Raw genomic sequence first — 17,293 nt, forward strand, 5'->3', positions numbered from 1 at the left:
CTGTTTCTTTCCCAGGTAACCTTTCTCTTTCGCCCAGGTACGGGCTAGCCGGCATTGTGGTTCCGACATTTGCAACATTCTCGTTGCTTGCTTTGTTCACCTGTGTTGAACTCACGGAGCTCAAGACATGTTTGCCATCCCAGCAGGATAATCTAGTGGTACTTGTTCCGGTCTGAGAGATCCGTGTTCTCAAGGTAAACCTCGATCTAAAGAGAGCAAGTATTAGAAATGATCACAATCCAAACATAGAGAACATTATATCTTACCTTGTTGGTCATCTTTGAATCGACATCCTTGCAGCACAGACAAGCTCCAAGACCAAAGATACCAAAGGCCATTGAGACCATGGCAACGACACTAGGAGATATAGTTAGAAATCGGGGCTCTCTTATGGAGACTTCACGCCACGGAAGAGTTGGTACTTACAAGATAGCCTTGCAGTAGGCTTGGCCGAGGGCTGCCTCTGCAGCTGCAGCCACGGCTGGACTATAAGATTTCAATGCAGCGGCGCCTTGGGCTACTGCAGTCATGAGATCTGTGACCTTTGACTCGGGGAGACCGGCAGAGATGGCAGCAGAAGGGACGTAGATCGCTGTATACTTGCTGAGGGTGTTGCTGTAGACAGTTTGATAGATCGAAGTCGCGACTGTGGAAGATTCAAGTTAGTATAGCAGACACAATCGAAGACAAGTAAGGGTTAGACATACCAGCACCAGCAGCAAACCGAATACACCCAGAAATACCGCCACTAACCCCCAAATTCTTATGCTCAACACCCATCTGTGTAATAGCAATACTCAAATAAAGAGCCCAACCAAAGCCGGTCTGAGAGAGGAAAACAAAAGCAATCATAGTCCCCTTATTAGTAGGCGTAACAATACCCAACAAAGACCCAAAAACAACCATAACAAAAACAGACCCAGTAAGCTGCCACTGCCAATGCCTCAACTTGCTACCAAAAAGCGTAAGCAAGATAGCACCGAAGAAGATAGCGAAGCCCTGCGGCAAAGACAGAATAACAGAATACTTCCAGTCCGCACCGCCATTCGTATAGAACGCAATGATCATCTGCGGCCATAGAATACTCGAAGAATAGTAGAACATATTGACAACGCCCAATGCAATGACGGGAGCAGTGAAATCCCTACCCCACGAACTGGCGAAGACATAGGTTGGCGTAAGTGGGTATTTGAGCTTGCCGAAGGTTTCCCACAGCGCGAAGCAGATAAGGACGACGGCGCCGACTACTAGCGGTGCCACGACGTGTGCGTCATTTGACTCGTAGACGCCTGCCCAGACGATGCCCATTAGGAAGGGGACTGCGCCGCCGATGAAGAGGAAGGCGCCGAGGTAGTCGAGGGATTTGAAGGCTTCTTTGTATGGGATTCCGAGGCTGGATTGAATGTTAGCTTGTGTTGCTTTCTACTTGTTGGATCCGGGGAATGGTTGGCTTACGGGTGCTTTGGTGGGTGGTAGAGGAACAGAAGACCGAAGAAGGAGAGACCTTGGAAGATGGCCACGCCCCAGAAGTTCCAGGACCAGTTTCCCATCTCGTAGCCATATCGGGCTGTCACTGGTGCTACGATGACGGCGATGTAGACAGTGAAGTCGGCTATGACGACGCCGATGTGTCTCCATTTGTTTGGGAGAAGCTCTGGTAAGGCGAATGCTGCCATCTAGGCTGTTTTTAGCTGGGATCAGAACCCTAAGATACTGGGATATTTCTTACCTGACAGTTTGCGCCGCCAAATCCGGAGATTACAAGGCCAGCAATAACTTGGTTTGTGGTTTTGGCTGATGCTACCACGATGTGACCAACGAAGCATACCTAGGACTGGTTAGAACGCATCTTCTGTTCTATACAACTGGACCTTACCAAGTTACCCAGAACCAAGAACCACCGCCGACCCAGAAGATCAGTGTTCGGGCCACTGTATACTATCATGAGTATTCAACGACAACAGGGGTTAGGCTAGAACATACAATATCAAGAAAGCACAGGTGATCGAAATAGTCCATGCCTAAAATTGCATCAGCCTTTGTTCCTTGGGACTGCTTGAAGTGGTGCGCACAGGAACAAACCAAATGTACCCAGTCGGGTCATCCATATCAGCAGAGATCATGGTGCCAATTGCAGCCACGACGGGAACAGGCCAGAAGGAAAGGCCGTAACCGCAAGAAAGAATCTATGTAGACCATATCGATTAGCATCAATGCCAGATAACTGACCAGAAGCGCTTACCGAAGAGACAATCCATGTTTTCAAAGTGACGACCGGCTCAGCCGGCCCAGCAGGGCCATTGTCATTGGCAACAGTAGAAGGCGAGCTAGGCGCATCTGTTGCAGAGCCGGTTTCCTGCACCGGGTCCTTTTCTGCGTCGACGGCCATAGTGAAGTAGAACAAGGATATAGTCGATTAGGAGGAGGGGAAGAAGAGAAAAGAGTCTTAAACGACTTCCATAATAAGCTTCTATCGGCTAGATGGGTCTTCCAATGCACCTGGAAACACATGGCAAACACCGCAGGCAATAGCGTGCGCCATGATACGACGGCTGAGCTAGGGTTTACTTGAGTTCGGCCAATAAGCAATGTGGAAAGTGTTCCACTTCATTTCAATCCAGACGGGAACTGAAAGGCGTTGGACTAATTCCGATTTCAGTAACGACCGGCCGGGATTAGGGATCGGCTTGCACTAGATTGACTAGAATGATAGACTATGATTCAGATTCGAGCCCTGCGGTCAGATAATTGAGTCGTGAGCACCCGACTATCCGGTAATAGCCTTGCCTGATATTCTTGTCGTTTTCAATCAATTCCACCGACTATCCAACACTATCACATCTCCGATACAATGGGCTCACACATAGAAACCCGCGTTGCCATCGTCACCGGTGCCACTGTCAGTACAAGGAATATGCACGCACAGCCCGCTAGAAATTACTGACCCACAGAACATTACAGTCTGGCATGGGAATTGACCTCGTCAAAGACCTCTGCAAAAAAGGATGGAAAGTCGCCTGTGTAGGGCGACGCCGAGAGGCCGGCGAGGCCATCCTCAAAGAACTCCCTCAAGAGAGAGCCCGCTTCTTTCCCGCAGATGTCTCAAACTATGCACAACTTGCAGAGGTGTTCCGCGCCGTGTATCAGCTTTGGGGTCACATTGATGCGCTATGCGCCAACGCTGGCATAGTTGATACTTCGTCCATCTATATTTACGACTCGAAGAAAAACGGCGTCGATGACATCCCAGCACCCCCTGATCTCTCTGTCGTGGACATCAATTACAAAGGCGTTGTGTATGGGACTCAATTGGCAGTCCATTTCATGCGCCATAACCCGCAGCCTGGAGGTCGCATTGTTGTAACAGGAAGCATTGGTGGCGTTTTCCCTCACCAGTCCTATCCGGTATACTGCGGCACCAAGGCTTCAGTCAACCATTTCATCCGCGGCGTTGCGCCTTTGCTGAAGCAGAAAGAAAATATTCTCATTAACTGTGTCATGCCCGGGATCGTGAACACACCTATTGTCCCGCCTGAGATGATTGCAGCCGTCACTCTTGAATGGTAAGTTCTGTGCACCTCAAAAAGCACCACAGAGTACTAACTCCAGCCCTTCCACTCAGTCTCACCCCTGTGCAGACCATTCTCAACGCCTACGAAACCTTTTTAGAAGACTCCACCGGCATGGCAGGTGAACTATTAGAGTGCTCAGCCGAGAAACTGATCTACTACCCAATGCCCAAACCCGGAAATGGCCACATCACTAAGCGAGCCATAACTGTTTGGGAACCTTTGTTCCGCATGATGCATGGCGAAGATTCCCAGCTGCCGGAGGCAATCCCATAAGACCGGGGAAGAGTGCTGTCTCGCCCGAGACTACCGATGCCCTAATTCACTAGCCGCCACAAGTACAAATAGGCTCCACCGGGATCGTCGTTCAATCAATTAATCTTACTGTCCTCAGCCAACAATTTACTTTTCTTCATTTGCGGCGGCAGCATTCTGTTCCGTGTGGGTCTAACGTCTGCTCTAGTGTTAGTGTGAGCTCTCATCTATCATAAGACATGTTTCTTGCCGCTCCTGCAGTCTCACACGGTATCCACCTATTTCACCCCTGTCCACCTTGAGGATCTGCACTTCGTAACTTATACAGTATTGGAGTAGACCGGAGCTGTCCAAGCTTTACTCCACAAGGGAAGCTCGCCCCGTACGGGCCGTGTACCATGATTTCTGTTAACTGTAGAACACAAGCGATCGATCGGCTCTGAGATATCGAGTTGAACATTGCGTTGCGTTTGGCCCACTTGACCCATGTGATTGTGCAAATTGTATCTTTGTTTCCACGTACAGCACGTAGATTATCCTGCAACAACCTTGGCGCCGGTTAAACGCCTTTGGCTGACCCGTGGAGCAAAGCCTAAATTTACTCCGAATGCAATTGGGGGCTAAAAAAAATACTTGGTATGAGAAATGCAAGGAAGTTGACCGAGAATTCCTTCCAATCGGTGTTTGGTTGATATTTTAATGCCTAAAGTGCATAACATGGATACTATCATGCCACCGGGGCAAAAAGCTACGAGACTGCCAAGCACCCAATATAGAAGGAGACATGCTGAAGGATTCGTAAAGTTTGATGAGACCCCATTAGTCTGCTAAACTAATGTCTGATTTGACTAAGTACATATGTCACTCAGGAGCATGCCAAAACAGACAAAGTGCCGCAGGCAAAGGCCATCTAATCAGCATTCAGAATAGCACCCACTTGGTTCTCAACGTCTGTCGCCGCCATAACCTCCCGCATCCCATCATCGCAGAAAGCATGCTGATCACGGAAGTATAACCCGCTATCCGACATCTCCACTGCGACTCCATACAGTCTGGAAAGAGGCAGATGCGAGCCCGAAGAATCTGTCAGACCTTGGCCCGCAGGTTCGCCCCCATCCACGAGCTGGAGGACTACACGGGCGATCGTTTCCACTTCGATGAACCGGCCCGGTGGGAAACGATCCCAGCCGTTCGAGTCGACGAGGTTGGTTCGGACGATTCCCGGGCAGATGGCGTTGACGCGGGTTCCACCTGCTGCGAAGTGCTGGGCGATAGAGCGCATAAAACCGACAACGCCGACTAGAGTAGAAGAGGGTGTTAGCTTAGACTGGGAGGTTTACCGCAGTACTGTAGGGTTGAAATGATATGATAAGAGTTGATAGATCATATCGACCACAACATATGATAGTATGATCACTCGGAACAGGGAACAAGAGACTCACATTTGGCTGCAGAATACAAGGGCGAATAAAAAGATGGATATAGTCCACCACAGCTGGCGGTCATTACCAGGCTAGAACCCTTGCCCCCATGGGGCGAATGGCGAAAATAGTGCTGAGCCAGATAAGAGGTTAGGACGACTCCCTTCAAATCAGCATCGATTGAGAGCAGATCTGGCTCTGGTGGCGGGGATACATCCTTGCCAGTCTCTGAGTGTGTGGCGTAGAAGTTTGTCCGCTCAATGACTCCGGCGTTGGCGAAAACAAAATCCAGACTACCATTTTCTAAGAACGCGGTTTGAAATGCTGCTGCAAGATCGTTGTATTTGGTCACATTTGCGCGATGGAATGTTGTTCTCGGTACTTCCTTTGCTGTCTGGATTCCGCGCTCTTCGTTGATGTCCAGGATGTGGATGTGCCAGTCGTTGCGTGCGGATAGGGCTTTTGTTACTGCTAAGCCCATTCCACTTGCTATATCATTAGGTGTTAGTATCTTTATTCATGGATTCATGAGGGTCCTACCTCCTCCTGTAATCAAAGCAACTTTGGCCATTTTTAGTCAACCTTATAGATGTGTCATGTACAGACAGAAGACGGCTGAGAACCGCCTGGACCAAATATGAATCGTCCCGTGTATGGACTCCGTAGACGGCGAAGCCCTGGAAGCCATCAGTGGCTATCTACTTGCAGCAGGGTCTCCACAGCCGTGTCTGTCTTCGAGTCTGACAGAAGGGCGATCAACCTGCCAGTTTCTGTCTGAAACGGGCCTTTCCCCCTTCTCGAATCAGAAGCCCCACGCATCGGAATCCTCATCCCGGACAGACGAAGATAGTCAGATCCTGCTCGGGCATTTGGGTCTTGCCTCATACTAACTAGTCTGTGGCCTAATTTCGGGGCCAAACTGGCGGATTTTCAGTTGGAGAATTACCCTTCACTAGTGTGCAGAACAGCCCCGTCAAGTGTACTGTATGTTAGTACGATATTTGTTTCCAGTGACCACTTCCTCGGACTAGGGGGCTAGAAGCTTGATCCTTCGCAAGGGACGTGTCTCCTGAACTACCACTCTTCTATGGAGTAGATCTCGGCGAAGGCAGCGTGATTGAGGTACCGAATTGCCCAACTCGATTTATCAGTTACGGCGATCTCGCTGACAGTATCGCCCTAGTTGATACTAATATCACTCCTTTCTCTTTTTTTATGGACCTTGGTATATTCATCTCTGTCAAAGGCAACTCCTTTGATCAACTGATATAGTCGTTCGTTTGAACAGCCACCATGTCGGCCGATGCCTTGACCGTTGAGACTTTCACAGAATATGGCATTGGGATGGTCTTTTTGATTGTCCGGCTATATGCCAGGTTGACCACGGGAGGTATTCGTGGGCTCCGACTTGATGATGCTTTTGCAGTTGCTGGAATGGTACGTCAGACTTTACTCAATTGTGATAAGTGATTTGGTTCTGACACTGTTACAACAGATATTTTGGACTATGCAGACCATCATCATTTACCTACTTGGTACGAACAGACGGTGGCTCCATGATGACTCCAAAAACTGACATCTAATCAGGGCTATTTGGCAACAACATCGGGTTAAACGACAAAACAGCCATGCTAGTCCCAGATAGCAAAATGCACAACATGATCCTTGGATCCAAGTTGGCGTTCATGAACTGGATATGGTATATTTGCTATATTTGGTGTTTGAAAGGGGTTCTTCTCTGTCTCTACTGGAAGCTCACGTATGTCAACCGTCTATGACTATCTGTTTCCCCATCTCACACATGACAGACAAGGACTCTGGCACCGTCATCTCGTCACGGCGGCAGGAGGGTTCTGCGTGGTGACCTGGCTTGCATGTCTCTTGACACACATCTGTCTGTGCACACCAGTCGAACGGAACTGGCAAATCAAGCCCTACCCCGGAGGTAATTCTCACCAGTCCTGTCAAGACAAGAAAAAAACACCCAAGCTTACTGGATCTATAGACAACTGCACTCTCAGACCCCCATTATACATCGTGATCGCCGTCTTTAACGTGCTGTAAGCTCTCCCCCAGCCCTCTTCTACTCAACCAAAGCCCTAACCCATCCAACCAGATCGGACCTCTGCATAATTCTCATTCCAATCCCAATCCTCGCCAAACTCCAAGTTCCCCTCCAACGCAAACTAATCCTAGTGATAATGTTCTCATCGGGAATCTTCATCATGATCTGCACAGTCCTCCGAGCCTACTACTCCCTCACCTCAATCACAAACCTCCCAATAGCCCTAGGCTGGGCCGACCGAGAATGCTTCGTCGCGGCAATCGTCGTCTCCCTCCCAGGAATCAAACCACTCTTCCGCAACTCACGCTGGCTGGGCTCGTCAAACCACAAGAGCTCCAAATCCCCGTACTACAACGGCGACGGCTATAATGCATTTGGGTCGAGGGCTTCTGGGAAGACGAAGACTTTCGTCACATCCCGCCCGAGGAGGAGTGGGAATTTCGAGCTCGATAGTGTTTTGAATGCGACGAAGGTGAGCCGTGACGGAAGTCAGGAGTATATCCTTGACGGCGAGAGGATTGCATCGCCTGCCGCTGGGCAGGCTGAACAGGCTGCGCAGCGTGATATGGCTATTCGTGTTACGACTGAATATACCCTTGAGCGTGAACAGGGGACTAATGGTCTTCCGAAGCGTCCGAAAGTATAGATGGATGGATGTTCTAGTCTCGGGTTTTTGGATTGGAGGCGCTGGTTTTATTTTTTATATCGCTGGCGGACAGGCAAGCACAGGCTGGGCTGTGATGGCTGAATGCCAGTTTAATGCGAATAAAAGGTTGTATATAATAATGCTATGATCTGTCGAAACGGCTGTCGGGTGACTTTGGAATAGGAACAAAATACCGCTTTCTCTAAATGTGACATGCAAAAGAATATACGGAGTATAGGTTATAATGCAACAAGTCTATTCTATTTCCCCTCGTTCTTTTGTTTGTCCAGCGGACAACAGCGTGAAGCATACCAATACACATAGTTACACATTGACAGAGAGGAAATATCAGGAACAAATGGGAGCGCGCAGATCGGGGAATGGATATGCTGAAATATCAGAGGGATGCATGCATCAACGGATCAAAACGGGATATGGAGAGATGGCAGAAGGGTCTATATAATACAAAACTCCAATCCCTGTCCCTGATGTGCATTACAGAAGAGAGACAGGTAAATTGCCTCGGGGGAAGGATGGCGTCAAACAGAATGCAGGTTTTCAAGGAGAGTTCAGCTCTAAGCCTTGCTGGACTCGTTCTTATCCTCGGCATCAAACGCAGCCTTGGGGACGAGGGAGTCGCCCTCGGTGTTCTCACCCTGGGCGACAGTCTCGGCCTTCACTTGGGTGTTGACGTCCTTGGCGCGGGTCTGCTTCTCGTCAGGGTGAGAGGCGGCATCAATCTCGGCGGCGGTGGGGGTCTGTTCGGAGGGGGCGGGAGCGTCGCCCTGGGGCTCGTCGTCGTCTTCCAGTTCGGCACCGTAGACATCGGGGTATTTACGGAAGCAATCTTGCATGGCCCTGGAAGACCGTTAGTAAATAAACATCACCGTCAAATATACCAGCACAACATACTTGAACTTCTCAATGCAGTCAATGCCCTTGGGCTCCTCCTCAGAGTAGACGAAGCAGCTGAAAGCAGCCTTGAAGTCCTCTCCGCATGGCCCGTGGGCCATGCCACCGAGGCACGGGCAGTCCCAGTTGATCTCGCCAGTCTCCGGATTGAATGCAGCCTCCTGACCAGCCTCTTCCTGAAGCTCCTGGGCGTTCAAACCACCTTCCAAAGCGGCGGGCTCGGACGCTTGCGCGGCGGCGCGTTCTTGACGGATCTTGGGAGTAATGGAGTCGAGGGTCTGGGAGGTGGCATCATCGCCATTTTGCTTTTTGGAAGAGAGGAGAGAGACTAGAGCGCGATGACAGAAGAGTTAGCGACGATTGGTCATCCGGAGATACCATTGGCCTTGACAGGATTGTCGCGGTTTGTAACCCTCGGTAACGAGAAACAATGGCAACCCAATCGACGAGACATACACTTCGGCTCCTCGGAGAAGACACTGCTCGTGTTATAGTAGTAGATAGCACCACCAGCCAAGCCCAGCCGGACGACGGTGTTCTTCCAGCTTCTCGACTTGGTCGGACCGGTGCTTATGAATCGGCTGGTCGCCGGGGTACGGGATGCGACAGCAGGCGCGCGGGCGAGCGCTCGAGCGGCGGGACGGAACATTGTGTGAGAATCGAGAGGTCCTCCAAGAAGGTGTTGAGGGGATCGGGGAAGTCGAAGCGCGGAAGAAGTTGGATGTGGATTTCGGCCTGAGGATCGTGCTCGGTCAGCCAGTCACGTTCCACCGGGGCTCATAATTATATCGTCACTTCGGACTCTCTCACGAACACCTACCTTGACTTTTAGATCCGATCTGGTACTACTCTTTCAATGGAGTGGGATCCTAGTCGCTTCTTCCGTGTATCAGGGAGTCCGTCTCCGTACGCTTTGCTCGTCCTCAATCAGCCAATCAACGAGAACGCATTCGGAGTATTAAGCCAATATGGTGAGTATTAACATGGAAATCATAGGACAATTAATCAGTTCAGAGAAGATATGCTGACCCTACTTCAGCATCTTATATCGTCTGTGCCGATGGAGGCGCCAATCGACTATACGATATGATGAAATCGAATGGTACCGAATCTAATGATGTGAGATTTATCTATTCTATGAAACCTACCTTGCAGTATCTTCGAACTGGAAATTCGCTCGCGAAGATATATCCCAATTGAAACATCAGCACTGCACCGCCCAGCAAAGATATAAATCTAACCAGAGGATACAGCCCCCCAACGCCATAATCGGCGACTTGGACTCTATCCGACCATCAGTACGAGAACATTACGAGAACCTCGGAGTATCAATCATAGAAGACCCAGACCAATACTCAACAGACTTTACCAAATGTCTAAAATACCTCAATGCACACGCAGCAGAGATCATTGCCTCTCCTCGTGTCCCAAACGATTCAGTCAAAGCAAACGGCAGCACAAGCAAAGATCCGTATCCTACGCCATCCGTTCAATCAAAGGACTCACCTCTGGAAATTGTAATCCTGGGCGGTCTCGGCGGCCGTGTTGACCAGGCCTTCTCCCAAGTCCACCATTTATACATGATGACCCAGACGCAATGCACGATCCGCGAGAATGAAAGCAAAACCAAATCCACGGGTTCCAGCGCCAAGCCGGCTGCCGGTGGGAACCTTTACCTCGTTTCTGAGGAGAGTATTACGTTCATTATTCAGACTGGGAAGAATATAATCCACACGCCTGCTACGAGACGGGCGGGTATTACATCCGAGTCGCCGAAGAAGCGGAAGCGGCGTGAAGTGGATGAGCCGAAGTATTTCTTTGAGGAGAACATTGGGATTATTCCGCTTTCCGCACCTGCTTCGATTACGACCAAAGGCTTTGAGTGGGATGTCGAGAAATGGCATACTGAGATTGGAGGACAGATATCCACGAGCAACCATATCCGCGCGGACAAGGTGGAAGTTGAGACATCTGTGCCGGTGTTGTTTACGGTGGAGTTGGCGACGAGGCTGAAGAGAGGATCATGAACGTGAACGATGAGATGACCATTTCAGCTTTACTCATATTACTCTCTGATACCCAATGTTAAAGATTTGAAACACAAATCGGTCATTAAAAAAATGAGGAAGAGGAACTCCCAAAAAAAGTAATCAAATAACCACAACCAGACACAACACCGAGGGCGCCTTCCTCTGGCTTGAACAAGACACCAAGAAAGAGAGAAAATGAGGTTGAAGAAAGAAACCCAGTATCGCATATCGCATCATCCATACCCAAGCACTAAACTTGGACGCATACAATCAAAAAAGACAAGCCTCGAGAACAATAACACAAACAATCAAAAAAGCATACATAGCGGCAAGAGGGATATGTGATAGCCCCTCAAGCAGGGGATATCAAACCAATAGGGAGACCAATCCAGAAGAATACTGGATTAGCGTAGAGAGCGTAGAGAGAAAGGGAGAGGCAAATGTCAAAATAATAACAGCGCAAGCAAGCCACCAGTACTACTGGATCGCATTTCTGTCTCGATTTGCAATACATTAGAGTCACTGTGCAGCCCTGCAACATACAAGCCACATGCTGTTTATGAACGACTCAGGATGGCCTCGTACAGAGATCCGATTGCGCCAACGGCAGTCCCGGTGTACAGTCCGAAAGTTCCGCCAGGAACAGAAGCCGAGATCTTTCGAAGAGCGAAAGTGCTGAAAGCACCCCAAAACTTGAAGTCGTTGCCGAAAACGATATACACCAGCAGCGCCTTGGCAATGTTGAAGGTCAATGGGTCGAATTGAGCAAGGTTGGGACTAGAGCGAGTCCGGCGCACGGTGGTAGAGGCCTGCCAGCTCAGGTTGATGAAATAGGCGGCAGTGAGAGGCAGGAGAAGGCAGGTGATGAGCCAAAGCGAGAAAGGCGCCCAGAAAGCTCCAGTGAGCAGCACAAAGAGGTCAGGGACTTTGATAGGAACGGCGGGAATCTGCGCGGCTTGCACGGGAGGAGTCGTGGTAAGGTAGCGGATGGGAACAATCTCTTTCACAACACTTCCTCCTTCGAGGAGCAGAACCATAATCTCAATGGCCTTGAGACTGCTCAGAGCCTCGCGCACAGCGTGGCACCGGTCCAATACACCAATCGAAGTCCATGCATCCTCAAGCCCCTCACGAACCCGGCTGGCCTGGCGATCAATGACATCTGTCACGACAGCAGGGGAAGGAGGCATAGGTAGATTTCTCTGCAAATCTGTGATGGGCGCAGCGCGCGAGATCCGACGCGAAGTCTGGCGCGCGCTTGGGGTTGCGGCCACGTCTTCACCATCCTCACTAATGCATAGATTAGTATGCGCGACAAAGAAATGGGGCCATTCCATGCATGCAAAGACATTGTCATTCTTACCTAGGCTCTTCCTTCTGTTCTTTGACTTCCTTCTTGGCTGATGCGCGGCGCGAAGGAGTTTTTGTCGCAGGACCAGGAGTCTGAGGCTTGGATTCGCGCTTCACAGGCGATCCCCGACGCGGCGGCGAGGCCAAGCGCGAGTAGTATTCAGAAAGCGACTTGACACCTGAGAAGATGGAACGGTTCGCGTTCAGGTGATTGTCAAGCGCAACGGCAAGCTCCATCTTGTTGAGACCGCTTGCGCTATACCCCAGACAAGTCAGAAATCAGTCAAATTAGTCCATGCGACCACGTTCGTGATTGCGCGACAGGTATAAACTCACCCATTCAGGTCGGTTGAGTCGGCGAACTCGACCAGGTCGCCCTTTTTCAGCGACTTCAAATAAGGAAGAGCGGATGACATGATGGTAATGAATCAAGATGCGAGGGAGGATATCGGACCAATGCGCATCAAATAAGAGTAAGTAAATAAAGAAGTTAGAGTGGGAGAAGAGAGGATGCAAGGAGGGGAGGTGTATCGGTAATTCCAAGGTTGTTTACCGCCGATCAAAACAAAACACGCTAGCGCGTCCTCTTTGTTCGCTGCCCTACACTTTGTTGTATTTACTGGGCATTATTTGTATTGGTATTGATCTATGAGAGTTGAATGAGAATTTATTGTACAGGGGACTATAAGCCCAGTCTATTCTATCAGGCACACAGTGTACAAGGTGCTCAATGCACCTGGGGTCATAACATGTAAATCCAAACGCCCCCATTCCCAAAAAGAAAGAAAAATGCTCTGGAAATGCAGATGAAATGCCTCAATACAGTCGTTCTTCCAGGATTTGGTGGTGTTCGAGTTGCTTAAGCAGGTACTGGTACATGACCAGCATAGTCCCGCTTTGAATGCTAGTCCACACACCTCGTGGGCCCACGCCACGGAACCACCCCGCAAGGCCTTCCGTGTGGTAGATCATCTTCAGCCCGGTGAACACAGATGACGTGTCGAGGCGCGGTGTGCCGGGCGGTGGCATTGATGTGGAGGCTCCTGATGTGGAAATAGGGCGCGAGTGTGCTCGTGGGGTATGAGAATGTGAAGATGCTGGCGCATGTGGGCGTGGGCTTTCTTTGGGAACATGCTCGACGGTGTGTCTGGCGCCAGAGCAGGACGGGGTCTCTGGGACGTGTTTCTGGGTCTGAATGCGTGTCTTGACCACGTCCATCGGACAGGTGATAACACCAGCCATGCCGCCGGCAGTAGCAGCCGTCAAGATCTCCAAGCCTAACCCAATATCCCGCTTTCCAACCCATTCTTTAGCCATTGACTGCTCCTTCTCATAGAATGCGAATTGGAGCGCGGAGAACGGAAGGTCGCGGAAAATGGTGGCCTTATATCCGTGGAACAATGCTGATAATCCTTCCTGGCGCACAATCGAACGGAACCCATCGCTCATATTCCGGTAGTTATAGCCCGAGTTGAAATGCGGGTTGTTGAATCGACCTTGCAACTGCAGTCGTGTTTTCAGCACTTCGGATGGTACATAGACAACTGATGCAGCCAAGTCTGCTAGGAAACCACCGGATAGATATGCAAGGCTGGGATTGATCCCTGAGTCGATCATGAAACGCTTGGTGTACTCGTATACACCAAAGAAAATCACAGTGCCGGGGAACGAGCCGAGGAGGGCCGGCGTCACACCACCATATAAACCACGACAGAATCCTTCTTGGCGGTAGATGGTTGCATACGACTGGCCCATCGATGTATATTTGGGAGGAAGGGTCGGATCGCCTTGTTGTCGTGTCTTGACGGTATCTAACGAGTGCATCAACATGTCTCCGCATGTTCCTCCGGTACCACCAGCCAACATGGCCTATAATCCGATATCATGTTAGCCTTGCACAAATCATGACGCCGTCGGAAACAATCATACATGTAAATACGGCGGCCGAGCCTCCTCCTCTTCCACCAGCGCCATAGCGCTATCCTGGGCGTGACTTATTTCATTGAGACCGGGATGTGCCCATTTCGAGGCAGAGGATTCATCCGAAGGTGTCGCGGATGTGTCCGAAGGCGGCGTTGGCGAGAACAGACCGGCCACTCGCGAGGTCAGGCTCATGGCAATATCACGCCGAACTGCAGCCCCGGGCAGTGTTGGCCGGGACCAGGCGGGAAATTGGGGGTGCTGAGAGATGGACTGGAAGGGTAGCACCCCTAGGAGATAATGGTAACAGAAAAGAGTGACAAGGAATGAGGAAAGAGTTGAGTATTATGGTTGCAAGTTGGTTGATAAGCCAAAATTCTGATCGGCTTCTCGCCGCCAAGCCCGATATGCCGCCTGAGGCACCAATCACGGGATTTCGTCACTGTACTTGGCGTTGGCACCTGAGGCGTCAATATTTATTTACTCTTGAGGTAACTATACTTTTGGATTCTGTTTGGAAGAGCGTGGACATAACATCAAACCAGATAGTACCGAAATACACGTACAAATCATCATCCTATACTTTCAGCTTTTCTTATGAAATTTCACGGCGTCAGATACCTAAAGCGCTCTTTCAACATGGACACAGCCAGCATCCGAACATTGTTTGCAGTCGTTGACACATCTTTCATTATATTGCTCTGCCAGATGTTGTCTTTTCTGTTCAGGACTTATATACCCCAGTAGACTTCCAGGTATTCTCTAGTTGTAGCCGTGAATACGATTCATCATGATATTGCTATCCTGCTCATACAAAGCATGGAGAATGACTATACGTAAAGGATTGAAGGATTGTCAACTGTGGAAGAACTTTTCAAAATAATTGCGCACTTGAAATAAGTAAATTGAATCCGAGACAAGATATGTTGGCAAGCGAAAAGCAAGTACAGAAACTATGCATCGCAAAACTCTAGAGAATAATAAACACATGTCGTTGCGTATTGCATCATCATGGCGGGTAACCTCCTCGTCCGCATCTTTTCTATATCTGAGACATGAAAGTCCCATACACCTGCATCCCCATGTTCATCACTTACGGGAGAACATTACAACGGGAAAGATAATTCCCTGAATGTCGTAATTTGCATCAGCACCTTTAGCAATTGTCCAAAGCCACGTTACTTCCTGGAAATGGGAGCTTCCAGGATCGAAAGATAGTTAGCACATGTCTTTGCGACATTTACTGGGGCTTCTTGGCAGCGGTAGATCCACCAATGTAGCGGGTAATATCGGTGAGCTCGTAACCCTGGCGCACAACACCCTTGATAGTCTCCCAGGCCTGACGAGCCTGAGGAGGAGTGCTCTGGTGGGAGATGGAGGCGTCGGCACGGGCGGTGAGCTGACGGACAGCCTGCTGAACGAAGGAGCTCTGGGCGTAGCGGGCACGGAAGAAAGACAGGTAGACAACCAACAGGACCCAGCTGCCCTTGGAGAAGGTGATGGCGGACAGGACAAGGCGGAACAGCAAGGCGATCTCGAGGGTAGCGACAACACCCATGCTGGCATCGTAGTACTGCTTGATGAATCGGCCAATAGTCTCGGCGAGAGGCGACTGCTTAGCGGCAGGCTTGGAGGGGGATGAAGGAGAGGCGGGGCCAGCGGAGCCGGTAGCAGCGGGCTGCAGGGTCGGGATCAGATACATGCGGCTGTAGGTCGCAACGTGGAAGACCGAGTACACGCTGAAGGGGAGGAGAGCCAGGATGAGCTGGCGGGAGTACAGCCAGACAAGGGCCATTCCTGATGCACCTGTAAGCTTCAATTATCACCGTCGCATCACCAATCACTCACCCAGGTATTGCACATTCTCATCGGAGAGGAGCTTGGTGAAAATCTGGACGGGAGTTCCCTGAGCACCCCGAGCGAAGTGTCCCTTGTACACGACGATTCCATAAGTCACGGCGGCCGAGATGAAAGTCAAGCGGTAGGCGATCTGGGCGGAGGAGGAGTAGTAGTTGAAGAAGATGCAAGACAAGGTGTAGCGGAAGACCGAGAGCAACAGTGTCACATGTCTGGAGATTGTTAGTGACCTCGAATTCGGGCCTTCATGGTGTGCTTAGCAGGTCGACCTACCCAACGAACCAAGCAAACCTGCAACGTGACATGTCGTTAGTACTGGTAGCACAAGGCATTGAAGTGTCGCAATTTGACACAAATCAAAGGATACGTACTGCAGGGTCTGCGCCAAAGCCTTGAGTCTCTCGCCCAGAGGCAAGGTCGCGGGAGGTGGAGGAGCCATAGGGACTTTTTTGAAGCAAAAGGTAGAGGATCAGAGATGCTCCAAGTGAGATGAATGGGAGAAAAGCGAAAACGCGAAGAGTGTGGGAGATAAGAAGGTGGCTGGGAAGAGCGGGGAGACAAGTAACACACAACAGGGAGCTTCGACTCTCCGCCTTCTGCCATGGTGACGTCGGGTACTCGGGATGATGCAACTATCTATACGGAGAACTTATTCAAGTTTATCTACAATATCTACGATGTAGGGAGCTCAAAGTGCTACATTATTGTCGAGTATCTGGCCTCTTCGACGTCGAGTCGGTGTGACTGATCCACTACAGTGCACTAAGGCCTTTTTCATCCACCCGCAGGGTTCTCCAATAGTTCGTGTATCGGCTAGATCATGTCAGATCATGGATTATTTGTGGATAGAGATCAGCTAAGATCTTTATCTTTCGATTTTAATCTAATTAGGCAAGAGATATAGGAGTTTTCAAGCTTGATCCGAGCTCTTCCGAGAATGTATACAAAAACGGCCATAGAGACGTAGAGTACAATCACCGTGGAGAGACCACACGTCACATACCCAGCGAATAGAATATATGCTCAAGGTCAGAGAAAGCCCTGTAACTTGCTCATACTTTCCATATTGGTGAGAAATAAGCAGCTTTATGACGTCGACCTATTAATTCATTGTAAATCGATTGCTATAACTTAACCAATCGGCTAAGATAGTGAACATATACATACTTCGGCCAATCCTCATCGGCGAACTTCTTATTACATGTCTGATAAGGATTATCCCTAGAAAATAATAAAAGCAGAGGATAATAAAATTCCGTGTTTCGGGA

General features: G+C 49.9%; 9 protein-coding genes across 9 annotated transcripts; 3 read left to right on the plus strand and 6 right to left on the minus strand.

Annotated features, from left to right (window-relative positions):
* Positions 1–152: 152 nt before the first annotated feature.
* N7446_009808 (uncharacterized protein) lies at positions 153–2,389 on the minus strand (the record flags this gene model as incomplete). The annotated part of the gene is made up of 10 exons (XM_058518553.1): positions 153–206; positions 267–357; positions 427–646; positions 708–1,393; positions 1,456–1,676; positions 1,730–1,828; positions 1,877–1,931; positions 1,984–2,021; positions 2,073–2,186; positions 2,243–2,389. 10 exons carry the CDS (start codon positions 2,387–2,389, stop codon positions 153–155), a joined length of 1,725 nt encoding a protein of 574 aa, XP_058369341.1.
* A 462-nt stretch (positions 2,390–2,851) lies between these two features.
* N7446_009809 (SDR family oxidoreductase) lies at positions 2,852–3,845 on the plus strand (the record flags this gene model as incomplete). The annotated part of the gene is made up of 3 exons (XM_058518554.1): positions 2,852–2,899; positions 2,962–3,563; positions 3,623–3,845. The coding sequence occupies 3 exons, from the start codon at positions 2,852–2,854 to the stop codon at positions 3,843–3,845; spliced, it is 873 nt and encodes a 290-aa protein (XP_058369342.1).
* An 889-nt stretch (positions 3,846–4,734) lies between these two features.
* On the minus strand, positions 4,735–5,816 carry N7446_009810 (uncharacterized protein; the record flags this gene model as incomplete). Its single annotated transcript, XM_058518555.1, has 3 exons — positions 4,735–5,123; positions 5,267–5,734; positions 5,786–5,816. 3 exons carry the CDS (start codon positions 5,814–5,816, stop codon positions 4,735–4,737), a joined length of 888 nt encoding a protein of 295 aa, XP_058369343.1.
* A 722-nt stretch (positions 5,817–6,538) lies between these two features.
* N7446_009811 (uncharacterized protein) lies at positions 6,539–7,956 on the plus strand (the record flags this gene model as incomplete). The annotated part of the gene is made up of 6 exons (XM_058518556.1): positions 6,539–6,682; positions 6,741–6,780; positions 6,833–7,004; positions 7,054–7,190; positions 7,251–7,305; positions 7,362–7,956. 6 exons carry the CDS (start codon positions 6,539–6,541, stop codon positions 7,954–7,956), a joined length of 1,143 nt encoding a protein of 380 aa, XP_058369344.1.
* A 575-nt stretch (positions 7,957–8,531) lies between these two features.
* N7446_009812 (coiled-coil-helix-coiled-coil-helix domain-containing protein) lies at positions 8,532–9,517 on the minus strand (the record flags this gene model as incomplete). The annotated part of the gene is made up of 3 exons (XM_058518557.1): positions 8,532–8,814; positions 8,869–9,196; positions 9,325–9,517. 3 exons carry the CDS (start codon positions 9,515–9,517, stop codon positions 8,532–8,534), a joined length of 804 nt encoding a protein of 267 aa, XP_058369345.1.
* A 207-nt stretch (positions 9,518–9,724) lies between these two features.
* Positions 9,725–10,895, plus strand: N7446_009813 (thiamine diphosphokinase; the record flags this gene model as incomplete). The annotated part of the gene is made up of 3 exons (XM_058518558.1): positions 9,725–9,839; positions 9,908–9,987; positions 10,122–10,895. The coding sequence occupies 3 exons, from the start codon at positions 9,725–9,727 to the stop codon at positions 10,893–10,895; spliced, it is 969 nt and encodes a 322-aa protein (XP_058369346.1).
* Positions 10,896–11,455: 560 nt separating this feature from the next.
* N7446_009814 (uncharacterized protein) lies at positions 11,456–12,664 on the minus strand (the record flags this gene model as incomplete). The annotated part of the gene is made up of 3 exons (XM_058518559.1): positions 11,456–12,188; positions 12,262–12,504; positions 12,585–12,664. 3 exons carry the CDS (start codon positions 12,662–12,664, stop codon positions 11,456–11,458), a joined length of 1,056 nt encoding a protein of 351 aa, XP_058369347.1.
* Positions 12,665–13,064: 400 nt separating this feature from the next.
* On the minus strand, positions 13,065–14,363 carry N7446_009815 (putative mitochondrial carrier protein; the record flags this gene model as incomplete). Its single annotated transcript, XM_058518560.1, has 2 exons — positions 13,065–14,117; positions 14,178–14,363. The coding sequence occupies 2 exons, from the start codon at positions 14,361–14,363 to the stop codon at positions 13,065–13,067; spliced, it is 1,239 nt and encodes a 412-aa protein (XP_058369348.1).
* A 1,045-nt stretch (positions 14,364–15,408) lies between these two features.
* Positions 15,409–16,464, minus strand: N7446_009816 (uncharacterized protein; the record flags this gene model as incomplete). The annotated part of the gene is made up of 4 exons (XM_058518561.1): positions 15,409–15,965; positions 16,017–16,237; positions 16,299–16,316; positions 16,397–16,464. 4 exons carry the CDS (start codon positions 16,462–16,464, stop codon positions 15,409–15,411), a joined length of 864 nt encoding a protein of 287 aa, XP_058369349.1.
* Positions 16,465–17,293: the final 829 nt, after the last annotated feature.

Source organism: Penicillium canescens (assembly GCF_028828765.1).
Source record: "Penicillium canescens strain IBT 15451 chromosome Unknown utg000006l_segment0_segment0, whole genome shotgun sequence".
Classification (NCBI taxonomy): domain Eukaryota; kingdom Fungi; phylum Ascomycota; class Eurotiomycetes; order Eurotiales; family Aspergillaceae; genus Penicillium; species Penicillium canescens.